Below are 12,008 nucleotides of genomic sequence, written 5' to 3' on the forward strand. Positions count from 1 at the left end.
TGGCAGGAGGTGGGTTGCTTTATTGGCCTTTATCTCCTTGGCTGCAGATAACACACACAGGGCAACTCATGGCAAAGAAACAGTATATACAGAGTGTCCATATAAATATTTCCAATGTACATTTTATACACAAGTGACAGAGACGTTCCACAGCAGTGTCCAAAGCCTTGGGGATCCAGCACTCAGGCCTGGCCCAAAACCAAGGGGAGACTCGTCTCCTCTCCTCTTGCTCAGCCAGAGACCAGCCCCGCCTGGGCAGCAGCGGGGATGCTCCGATGGAGACGCCGTGTATGGCTTTGGGGCTCAGCCTGCAAGGACAGGGACTCTACAGACAGACAGACACAGCTAGGGATCCCGGGGTGACCATCCTCCTCCAGGTCACCAGGGAGGCTGGAGAGGCCTTTGTCCAGGGGCTGCGTGGAGAGAAGCTCCCTTTGCATCAGCAGGTGGGGAGCAGCACCAGCCAGCGGGTCCCTCCCTGCACCGCCCGGAGTAGAGAGGAGCAGGGGGGTGAAGAAACATGCACCCCCCACCTCCCGCTGGGCTGGGCGGCACGGGAGGGTGAGCCAGGGGGAGGGAGGTGCCAACCTGCCCTGCTGCTGGGGGGCGGGTGCGGCCATCGTCCTCCCCAGTACCGGCTGTGCAGGGGAGCTGGGGCCCTGCCTCATCTGCCCCCAGCCCCTCAGGGTCTGCGCGTGTGTGATGGGGGCACAGAGAAACTGTCTCTGTCCCCCCTGTACCGGTCATGAGAACGGGGTGTGCTGGAGCACCCACCCCAGTGACTGGGAGGGAGCCCCACTGTGTGCTGACAGCGCTGGGGCTGCACAGACCCCCCAGCTGCACGGGGACAGTCCCCGGGCACTGGAGCTGCCAGCTTGGGGTCCCGGGGGGGGCGGGCACAGCGGGTGACCTGGCTGCACCCCTCCCGTGGCCCCGGACCCCCGGCAGGGCTGGCAGGCGGCGTGAGGCCCATGGAGGGCCTGGCAGGAGCTGGAGCTAGACAGCAGCGGGGCTGGAGCTGAGCTCCGGGCCCAGGGCGCAGGCGTTGTTGTTGGCGTTGGCGTTGCGGCGGGGCAGGCTGGGGGTCAGCGTGGGGACGGAGCCGTCGCCGGGGCAGCCGTGCTGCAGCAGGATGTCGACGCACTCCTGGCTGCCGGCTCGCCGGGCGTAGGCCAGCGGGGTCAGCCCCCGAGCGTCCCGGCTCTTCACATCCACCCCGTACTGTGGAGGAGAGAAGGCAGCCTGTCAGTGGCACCCAGGGGACCACACGGCCTGGGGACACGGGGGTGGCACAGCAAGAGCACCAGCAGAGGTCCAGGGGCTGTGAGGCGCTGGGGTGGGCAGGGAGAGGATGGGCAGAGCAGTGCCCATGGGTGCTGCAGGGAACCTCTGGGAGAAGGACGGATCAGGGTTGTCCCAAGACCCGGGGGTGGGGAGGTGCTGCAGTGGGGAAGCGCCAGGACAGGGCCAGAAGCGCTGGGGTGGAGGCTGTGGGGTCCTGTCTTACCCAGATGAGCAGCTGCGTGAAGACCACATTGGCCATGGCGCAGGAGAGGTGCAGCGCCGTGCGCCCGTCGCCATCCCCGTAGGTCTCGTTCACCTCCTCCTTGGTGCCGTGGGCCAGGAGGGTCACCACCAGGCGCAGGTCGTCCTCCACCACCGCCCGCAGCAGCTGCTGCCCCAGCGGGATGTCCGACTGGGGCAGCGGGGCCAGGAAGAGCTTCTGCTCGTACTTGGCCCGGATCCATCGCTCCTTCTCCTCCCTGCCAGACGGGACACAACCACAGGTGGGCCAGCGCCACATGCAAAGGAGCACGCAAACCAGTGCTGCCACCCTGAGTCACCCCGTTTGTCACACACAGACATGCCTTGCATGGCCCCTGCCACAGAAACCTCCCTTGCTGTGTCCCCTGGCCGTCACTGGGGCTGTCGCTGCTCCGGACACACGTGTCCCGCTGCACCTCCCCACCGCGCGTGGGCAGCAGGAGGGTCCCGCAGCCAGGCCCCGTGCCGGTCACTGTGCACAGGGACTGGTGTCCCTGCCCTCTCCTGCCAGCCCCTGGCGTGGCAGCGCAGGGAGCGTGTCCCGCGCTCGCAGGCCCGTGGCCGGCGGCAGGAAAGGTCAGCGGGCGCTGGCGGCAGCGCGGGGCCGCGGGAGGCTCCTTATCGCCGCCACCGCTCCTGCTGCAGACAAAGGCTGCGGCTGCGCCCGCCCCGCCGGGGAGCGCGGGGCCGGGGGGTCGCGGCGAGCCGGGCCGCGCTATCTGCTGCCATTCTATCCATCTGCATCTGGCGGCCGCCATCAATGCCCTGCGCCGAGCATGCTCCCTGCCGCCTGGCCTGACCCTCCTCTGGCGATAAGCACAGAATGGGCTCTTGTTGGGATGAGTGACAGGAGAGTCGCTCCGATAGGGACAGACAAGGGCCTGAAAGGGATGCACCCTTGAGACCCACAGGATGCTGCCAAGCCATCTCTGTTAACCCCTTCTGCTTCGCAGCCAGCCACAGCTCCAGCAGGCACCGCGTGGCCCTGGCCAGCCGTGAAGCTCTGCTGGGCCACCAAGACGGCGGGACAGGGCCTCCAGTGCCCAGAGAGCAGGCAGGACCCTGAACACTGGAGCACCTCGAGGATTCCTGCCCACCTCTCTGTCTGGATGTCTGCTCTCAACCTCCTGTGGTGGCTGCAAGCCTCCCAGTGTGGCTGTCTGCAGAGCATCTGCAGCTCCCCACCTTCCTTACCGACTGCTCTCAGGGGTGGGCTTGGGGTAGCCTTCCACTGCTCCTTCCCAGACGGTGTTGGCCAGGGCGTTGCCGATGGCCGTCATGACCATGAGCAGCTCGCTGGGCCAGTCGTCCAGGTCCAGGGAGCGCACACGGGACAGGTGGGTGCCCAGGTTGCGATGGATCCCGGAGCACTCGATGCACATGAGGGAGCCCAGGTTCAGACTGGCCCAGTCTGGATCTGAGGGCAGCACGATCAGTGGGGGAGAGTTAGTACCAGCATGGACTCACCAGCCTGTCTCCTGTGCTCCAGGAGACCCACGTTTGCAGGCACTTGCCCACCAGACCCCTTCCAAGCCCAGTGTCCCAGCAGCAGAGGCAAGGACTCCAGGCTGGTCCTTACAGGGTTTAGGACTAGTGTGGTGGACGGGTCAGCCCCCCACCCCTGAAGAACGGGTCCACCGCAGGAGAGGAGGAGAGCACCCCACAGGGGGGTCTCAACAGGGTCCGAGCAGGTGGCTGGGGACATCCCCCTCCCCTCCCAGTGCAGCGGGTCTTACTGGGAGCGTCGCAGTCCACGCAGAAGCTGTTCCCACGCGCAGTGCGCACGGCCTGCATGGCCTGCGCGTCGCCCTGGCTGCCCAGCCGAGCCTGGAACAGAGCACAGGGGAGACCCGGTACTGAGGGACAGACACCCCAACACGGGTCCTCTGATGGGCACCCCAGAGCCCATCAGGAGCCACCAGCACCTCACCTGCAGCGGGCTCTGCTGCAGGAGTGCTCAGCACGGGGCCCAGAGAGCAGGGTCGGGAGGGAACATGGATTCATAGCTGGGTGTATGGTGGAGGAGCAGGGGATGGCAGGGCAGGGAGGGGAGAGTAAAGGCAGAGCTGTCAAAGGAGGGAGTGGACAGCACAGGATCCATCCCTGGTGGGATGCAGAGTGCTCCATGGGGCTGGAGATAGCCTGAGGAGAGGACAGGGAGCTCAGAAGGGTTCGGGAAAACCCAGGGTGGAGGGCAAGACAGTCTCAGGGCCAGGATCAACCCTGACTGGGAGCAGAGGGATCAGGATGGGACACAGCCTGGACAAAGAGGGAAGGCTGGGACAGGGAAGCATGCAGCAAATCAGATGTCGGAGAGGAGGGAACAAAGCAGGACTCAGCCAAGGCCTCTCACCTTATTTTTGCTGCTCTCACAGCCCTGCAGGCTGGCCAGGATCTGGCTCTCGATGGCCTGGACCCAGAGCTCTCGCTCCTCTGATGTGGAGGCCTCAAAGAGCCACGTCTGGCCCGTCAGGGACACGATAATGAACTCAAATGGCTCATCTGGTTCTGGAAAAAAAGGCATGCCATGATGGGTCAGGAAAGAAGAGGTCAGCTAGTCTCGTGGGGTGTGAGCGCATGGACAGATCCCCTCAGGCCGGGGCAGGGGGTGCCTGCAGGGAGGAACTGGAGCTCTGTGCCAGCCCGTCCTCCTGCTCGCACCAGCTCCACATGCATGGGCCTTCCTTTCCTTCTGCACACCATCATCCACAGCCTCATCCCCCACCATCCCAGCTGGGAAACCCAGAAGGCTGCAGCACCAGGCTGTTGGAAGCTGCTCGTGCCCTGCTCTCCATGCCCTGCGTGTCCCACCCTCAGAGAAAGCTGCTGACTTCTTGAGCAGTGAAATCAGCTCCTGTCGGTGGCCCCAACAGCCCTGTCAACCCCAGGGCCCTCAGAGCACTTGGTGCCTGCTGAGCAGGGTCCTGAGGGGCTGCCTCAGGAGGTGCAAGGAGGGCCCTTGTGGGGGGCTCAGAGGCAGCTCCTCCCAGTCTGTGCACTGGGAAGGGGCACCATTGCCAGCTGAGGAGTGTGGCAGAGCTGGATCCCACCCGGGAAGCCTGGGCACCCCACAGAGCCACACGGCAGCGTGGCTGCTGCTCTTCTCCCACAGAGGTGCATGAAGTCACAGGGATCCCATCAGGAGCCACGGCGCGGCCAGAGCGACGCTGTTCTCAGCACCAGCACCTCCCGGTGCCTCCAGCTCCCAAACCCGGGAAGCAGGAGGACACAGGCATCCCTGGAAGCTGGCCAGGAGGAGCTGCTTCCACTCGGCATGTGGACGGCAGCAGGGATATCTGCAGGGCCAGGCGACCTGCTCCTCTGCACAGCACCAGCATCTGCGACCCACAAGTGACCCCAGAAGATACAGCCTGGATATTAAAGCCCTTTGCTGGGGTGAAACGTGGGGAGAAACGCCTGGCTTTCTGTCTTCAGGGAAGATGCTCCTGGTGAGCCTCAAGGGTTGCTCACCCTGCCATGGCACGAAGGGAAGCGTCAGCATCCCGCCAAAGGCAGCAGGGCTGGAGGGTGCCAGGGAGGGTGTCAGGGCACAGGCACCCAGCGCGAGGTGGCAGAGCCAGCAGCACTGATGGGGGAGAGCAGACACGTGTGAAGGCACCTCAGACCCCCCAGACCAAGAGGCTGCTGAAAAGCAAAGCTTACAGGGTGGCCTCCCCTCTGGCTGCTGCTCGCGTTGCTGTAACCCTGTCCCAGCTGGGGCTGGGGGGCTGTGACCCCCACGAGCTGCACCCACCGGGCCCTGGGGCCCTGGATGCTCACGAGGTGCCTGTCCCAGCTTTGCACCCAAGCACCAGCATTTACCTTTTATTGCCAACTTCAGTAGTTAGTGCAGTAAATGACTTAACTAAGCGGGGCCTGAATGGAATGACTAATAAACGTTATGTCACAGCACACGCTTCAGCTCATAGCAAAATGATTTGTAATTACCTAATTAGCGTTATGCAAATAACACCCTCATCTCCATAATGTGCCTTCCCAGCTCTCTATTAAAAGCAGGGAGTCAACTGCACAGCTCCAGAGACAGCCAGGAGGCCGAGGGGCCCAGCCTGGTCCTTAGCCAGGCAGAGCTGTGAAGCCTGGCAGGGCCTGGAGCAGGAGAGGTGAGCAGAGGAGACCAGGGGGGTCCTCTCCTCTGCCCGACTCCCCCCCACAAGCTGCAGCCAGAGGAGCCTTTCCCAGTGGAGGGGAAGCAACAGGAGGGCAATAGCTGAGGAACCTGCTGCAGCCCACAGCTCCCCAGCTGGGCAGAGTGGATGCAGAGACCACCAGCTGGGTCCCATCAAGGGCACAGCCAATCTTAGCTGCTGCTCCCACCATCCCAACCTGTGAGGGATCTGCAGACAGGGACTTGAGTGCTCCAGCTGTTCTGAGAGACAGTTCCTTCTGTCTCTGCAAGAGGCTGCAAGAGAGCCAGGACCAGGCCCCTGATGGCTGCCCAGGGTGAAGTATTAATCACATAATCACAGAACCACAGGATGGTTTGGGTTGGAAGGGACCTTAAGAATCATCCAGTCCCAACCCCTACATGGGTCACCTCCCAATAGACCAGGCTGCTCCAAGCCCCATCCAACCTGCCCTTGAACACTGTCAGGGATGGGGCAGCCACAGCTTCTCAGGAAGGAAGGAAGGAGTGGCATTTCTTCCTAGGGACAGTGACTGCCCAGGTGCTTGAGGGAGCATTTGCAATTCCCAGATCTCAGATTGGACGACACTGTTGGACCAACAGAGCCACTCCTGGGACACCTCAATATATCTGAACAGGCTCTGTTATCCTCAGATCTCTCCCATCCTTGGCCTGAGCCTCCCGCAGCTCCTGTCAGTGTGCTGGGGAGCCCAGGCCAGCTGCTGGGACCTGGGAAGTCCTGGATGCACTCTGAGTGCTCCCTGCTTCTTTTGCTGGCCACTTCTGCTGCCGCTGAGACAACAGCAGGTCCCTGGGACACGGAGAGGATTCTTGCCATGGAATGATCCTTGTTCCTCTCTCTTCCTTGCTCAGCACCTCTCCACCAAACAGGCTGGCAGAAATCCCAGCCCTCCTGTGCCAGTTCACTTCCCAGCAGAGCTGGCAAGGGGACTGTGTCCCAGTCCCCTGCTCAGGATGCTGGCAGAGGGGCAGGCTCCCTTCTGCCAGGGTCCCTGCTGGGCTGCCCACACCTGACCACAAGCAAACAGATAAACGTCTGGGGCTCTAACCCCACTGAGACAGACTGTGCCACCATCACAGCTCTGGGGCATCCCGGAGCCCTGGGGCTGCCCAGTCCCAGCCCCGGCACTGATCCCAGTCAGATCGAAGCCCCAGCACCAGCTTGGCAAGCCACAGGACCTCCATTCCCTTCTCCTTTGTGCCTCATGGATTCCAGCTCTACTCTAAACAAAGGGCCCGTTGCTCTCAGCAGAGCCTGGGAAGAGCTAACAAAGGACGACAGCTATTCTGCCACACTAAAGCTTCTTTCGCAAGCAAAATCACTGCCTCTCCCTCTCTGCAGCAACAGGGACAGCGTGGCAGGACCAGGGCTCTTTGGAGGTGGGCATGGCTATGGCAGGAGAGCAGGGAGCTGTGGGATCACACCCTCGGGTTCACACGCAGGATCTGGCAGAGCTGGGAAGGGCTTCAGGACTCGGAGCAGCTTCCAACTGTGTGTGGATCCAGCTGCTCAGATGAGCTCATGAGCTCCCTGGGGGCCCCATATGAGTTGAATCAGACTCAGGTCACAGCTCTAGAGAGAGGAGGGGGCTTTCTCAGATTTTTCTGGGAAGAGGCACCCACATCTGATGTGGCAGGGGCATTTCTGGACAGATGCAAAGGTAGCACAAAGCAGATGACACAGGCAGAAGGTCTGACTACCTCTGCTGGCCCAACGCCCTTCCCTACACCATGTGCAGGCCACAGGCTCCTTCCTGGTGTCCAGAAAAGCCCCAGAACTTGCCAGCTCAGACTCAACAGGGTGAAGGTCCTGGAGGAAGCCTCTGCTACAGGACTGGGGAGCCCTTTCCAGCCTCCTCAGGAAAGAGGGGCTATCCCTGGGCCAGAAGGCAGAGCCCACCCCCCTGCCCCTGCAGACATGCTGGTGGGAGTCCATTACTCCAGCTCCATTAGAATTAGTGGGCAGTGGAAACGAACGCTCTTGTCTCTCTCTCTCTCTCTTGATGATTTTTTGATGATGTTTTAAAGACTGAGCTCTGTGAAGAGTTGTGAGCAGAGGTCGGTGGGAGCCGGCGCTGTTAATGGGTGTTAACCCCCTGACCCAGCTCCAGCACCGCCTGCCAACGGGGTTGCGGGTGGGAGCGGGACCAGGGAGAGCCCAGCAGCAGCTGAGGTGCCAGCTGAGGGCCTGGGGACTCCTGCAGCACGTGGGCAGCTGCCAGCCCTCCTGGAGTTGCCCTGCTCAGAGGGGCAGCCAGCAGCCCCCCTACCAACAGGCCACCTTGAGAGGAAACATCTCCCCAGGGCTGAGTTCCACGGGACAGGGAAGGAACGAGGGGATGGAGACGATGTCCTCCTGCCAGGAAGGGTGAGGGAAGAGCCCCACCAAGAAGCCAGGGTGGGACAGAGCTCTGCTGCCCAAAGGTGGGCTGAGATGCCCAGAAACAGTGGACCTGTCACGGTCACCTGTGGAAGTAGCAGGGGATCTTGGAGAGAAGAAGCAGCATGGCTCAGCAGCCCCTGCCCTATGCAGGATGGTGTGGGACACCTCCCCCTGCATCCCAGCATGCCCAGGAGGGAGGAGCAGGATCTCACTCAACCTCAGCAGGAGAAGCAGATCTCAAAGAACCATACCCTGCTCTTGAAGCAGAAGTTTCCTCTCACCTCGACTCTCCTCTGCTCCCAGCCCCATCCAGTCTTTCCCTTCCCTCTGCCCTTCTCCGGCTCCCATCCCTTCTCCCACTTGGAGCTGGTGTAGTGGAGGTGCCTCTGGATGCCCTGACGAGTGGGTGGTCAGACAGGGAGAAGTGGGGGGGACGCTTCCCGTGTGTGGGACACACAGCAGGGAACCAAGGGCTGGTCCTGCCTGTGGTGCAGGGAGCCCCTGGCCCACAGCTCCAGTCTCCTGGTGCCAAGTCCATGAAGAGTGTCCAGGAGCCAGGCAGCCAGCAGGCCCCCGGCCTCGGGATGCTTGTTTGCAAGCTGCCACTGTACCACATCATTATGAGGTGTTTGGGATATCAACAAATTAGCAGGCGTCTGGGAAGAGAAGGATGCAGCACCATTCGTAAATGTCAGCTCGCTGCCTCCTCATTTTGCAGATCATTAAACCCAATATTCCTAACCTGTATTAGTGCAACGGGGACGGGCCCCCTCCACAGCGCCGAGCTGCCAGGAGAGCTGCAGCAGGAACAAGGCTATGGAGAACCCACAGTGCCTTGTCCCAGAGCCCCGGGCCCTGGAGTGCCCCAGGCTGAGCTGGCAAGGTCCCCCTGCCCGTGGGGACACACAGGGCTGGGCCAGGTGGGACAGCCACGCCAGAGAAGAGGGGAAACTGAACTGCAGAGGAGAGGGCAGGTGGTGGGGGGCAAGTGTGTGTGGGACAGCAAAGGCAGCTGAGCCTGCAGGCTGGGAAGAGAAGGTGCTCCCGAGGGCACTGCAGGGTATGTGGTGCTGTGCAGAGGGGTCACCGCAAGGGACAGGAGGGTCACTTCTGTGCACACAGGGGGGATGTTGCATGGGGTGTGTGCACACAGCACATGGGGCTGGGAGGAAGTGGAGGGGCCCTGCGGGGTGCTGGCATGCACTGGGGACAGGGGGTGATGCTGCAGGGACAGGAGGGAGGGCATGGACAGCGTGGGTTTCGTGGTGCAGCTGCGGGCTTGCTGCAAAGCACAGTGGTGGGGCTACAGGTGTGCACACCAGGGGCTCTCAGAGGGGCAACACGGAGCTGTCTGAGGAGCCGCAGACGAGGGGGTGTGGAGCTGATGGAGACGGGGGCTCAGCCGTCAGGAGATGCCCGGGCATGGGCTGCTTTCCTCCTGCCGGGACAGAGCAGGGAGCTCTCGGGGTCTGCAATGAGCAGGAGTGACTCGTTAGCACTGAATTAAGAGGCCTGCTGACAGGAGCGCGTGGGTGACACAGGCTGCGTGGGGCAGGCGGGAGCTGAGCAGCAGCAGCTGGAATCCCCAGCAGTCTGGTAAGCGCAGCTCAGCCCGCGCTCCCGGCTCACGAGATCGGCCCCGACAGCCCCTGACAGTTGGTATTAATCACGCACATCGCCCCAACACAACTCTTTACTGGCCATCAATTTCCCGTGGGTTTTAAAACTAAAAAACAAAGACAAAACCGCGTCGTTTGGCCGCCACTGAGAAGCACATTAAGGGGCTGTCAGCTTCTCGCCATGCACCCTGCATCACTCTTTAAGCACATGAGAAGTTCATTATCCCCGGAGCTCTGGCAGCCGCGGGATGCTGGCGCAGGGAGCGTCGCCAAGGTGCTCCTGCCGTCAGACACGCCTGGTGCCTCGGCACGGGAGCCGCGGGGCCGGGGCACGGAGCGGGGCCGGGGCTGGCAGGCAGCTCGGGGCACTCCTGCCCAGCGCTCGGCTGGGCTCTCCTCCTCAGCAGGCTTTCCTGGTGGTCCCCACGGGCCGAGGCTGCAAGCCCAGGGCGGCGAGGAGCGGTTGCAGGGCTGCTGCACCCTGCCCTGACAGCTGAGGCGGGCTCGGCAGCCTGTGGGTGCTCCCTGACAGCCCCAGCTGCCTCCCCGCGCTGACAGCCCCGGCAGCGCAATCCCACGCCTGCCATAGTTTGCTGATGCTCCCTAGCAACCTGACACTGCGCTCTCTTTAACATGCGACCATGTAAAGAAGCAACAGCTCGTTTGATTTATGATACTTCAGAACAACTAAGATTCAATTGCTCCGCACGTCCCTGGCTCTGATTACCTCCTAAATGAGATAAACTGATGGCAATTTATCCCCAGACCTCACCAACTTTCCCAGGATGCTAACTGGAGACGCTCGTGCCCTGCAGCAGGCATGGGGCTGGGCGCAGGGGAAGGCAGCCTGGATGGGCTCCTCCACACTTTCTGTGAACCAGAGCTGAGCCCAACACTGTGCCTGGCTCAACACGGCTGCCAAGGTCTCCTGGCAGGAGCTTTTGGGGGGTCCCCTCACCAGTATGGCCAAGCCAGCATGAGCTCATGGAGAGCCAGTGGCTAGGCTGGCCCCACGCTCCTCCTGAGGTGGTGGGTACCCACAGGGGGATGAGGAACAGCAGCCCCACCACAGAGCAAGGCAGCTGGGCTCTTGGCAACACGCATTTCACACCTTCACCACATTGCCTGTGCAAAAGCAAAAACCTCATTATCCTGCTGTGAAAAAAACAGCTGTAACTGTTCAAAAGCAGGTAAAAAAGATCCAAGGAAGGACACCCGCCCATGCCATAAGCCATCAGCCATGCCCATGAGGTTGGGCAACGCTGGAACCAGCACTGACCATTAAGACATCAGGATGGGACCTGACAGAGGCTCGTTACCTCATTTCCTTGCTGCCAGATTCCACCTCTGAGGCAGGACAGTGACCACTGCCACTCCAGCCCTGTGCCCGCCCGCGGCCTGGGAAGCAAACAGCCCAAGTGCCAGTCCTGGAGTCACTCCTCTGCCCCTGCCCTGGTGATGAGCCACTGTGGTGCCCAGAGCTGCGTCGGGTTTCTAACACAGGAGGTTACACAAAAAATAAAAAGACTAGTTTTTTAAAAGCCAAACAGGAAGCCAGAAAATGCACCACACAACACTCCATGTGGAAGACACAGTGTGTGCTGGGGAGCAGCAGGCTCTGGTCACCTCTGCCTGAGCACAGAGCCCTGGGCCTGTGGATCCCGCACTCCTTCATGACTGACATCGTTCCACAGGACACAGGGACTTGGAAAGACTGGATTCCAGCTGGAGACACAGAGGTGGGATCGCTCATCAAGCCCCAGGTCCCCAGCGACCCCCAGCATGACCCCCCGGAGCCCGGTGCTCTGAGCCACGGAGCTGCCCCGGGCAGCAGACCTGTCCTACCTTCTGCTGCCGCGCTGGGGCCGTCGGGCCGAGTCGTCCCCGTGCTCTTTTTCCTGCGATGCTTCTTCCTGTTGGCGTGAGGCGATGGAGGCGGCTCCAGCTTCGGGCTGGCAGCACTGGAGATGTTCGGGCTGGAGCTGAGGGAATCGGCAGTACCGTTAGCTGGGAACAGAGATAAAGAAAGTCATGTACAGCAAGGCAGTGACAGTCTGGTCTTCCTAGAGATAGCCAAGCATCCTGGAGACAGCCCTGGGGCTCTGCCTGGCTGGAAAGACACAGCCCCACGAGACAGGACAGCCCCCACACCCAGCCCTATCACCCAGGCAGCACCAACACCCCCTGCAGCTCAGGCTCCTCAGCAGGGTCAGGGTGGACACACTCTGCACCAGGATTCCCCCAAATGATCACACAGGGACAGCGCGGGCATCAACGTGGCTGGGACAAGCACAGC

General features: G+C 61.8%; 1 protein-coding gene across 2 annotated transcripts in view; it reads right to left on the minus strand.

Moving 5' to 3' along the window:
- The window catches only part of AGAP3 (ArfGAP with GTPase domain, ankyrin repeat and PH domain 3), a 117,430-nt gene continuing 105,422 nt past the window's right edge, over positions 1-12,008 (minus strand). For both annotated transcript variants that reach the window (XM_051611000.1, XM_051610999.1), the window contains exons 13-18: positions 11,558-11,719; positions 3,899-4,053; positions 3,282-3,372; positions 2,740-2,962; positions 1,508-1,763; positions 1-1,221 (exon numbers count right to left, since the gene is read on the minus strand). In XM_051611000.1, the coding sequence (XP_051466960.1) occupies positions 997-1,221; positions 1,508-1,763; positions 2,740-2,962; positions 3,282-3,372; positions 3,899-4,053; positions 11,558-11,719 (1,112 nt within the window). In that variant the 3' untranslated portion in view covers positions 1-996. The remainder of the gene's footprint in view (positions 1,222-1,507; positions 1,764-2,739; positions 2,963-3,281; positions 3,373-3,898; positions 4,054-11,557; positions 11,720-12,008) is intronic.

The sequence above is a fragment of the Apus apus genome, chromosome 2 (assembly GCF_020740795.1).
Source record: "Apus apus isolate bApuApu2 chromosome 2, bApuApu2.pri.cur, whole genome shotgun sequence".
Lineage (NCBI taxonomy): Eukaryota > Metazoa > Chordata > Aves > Apodiformes > Apodidae > Apus > Apus apus.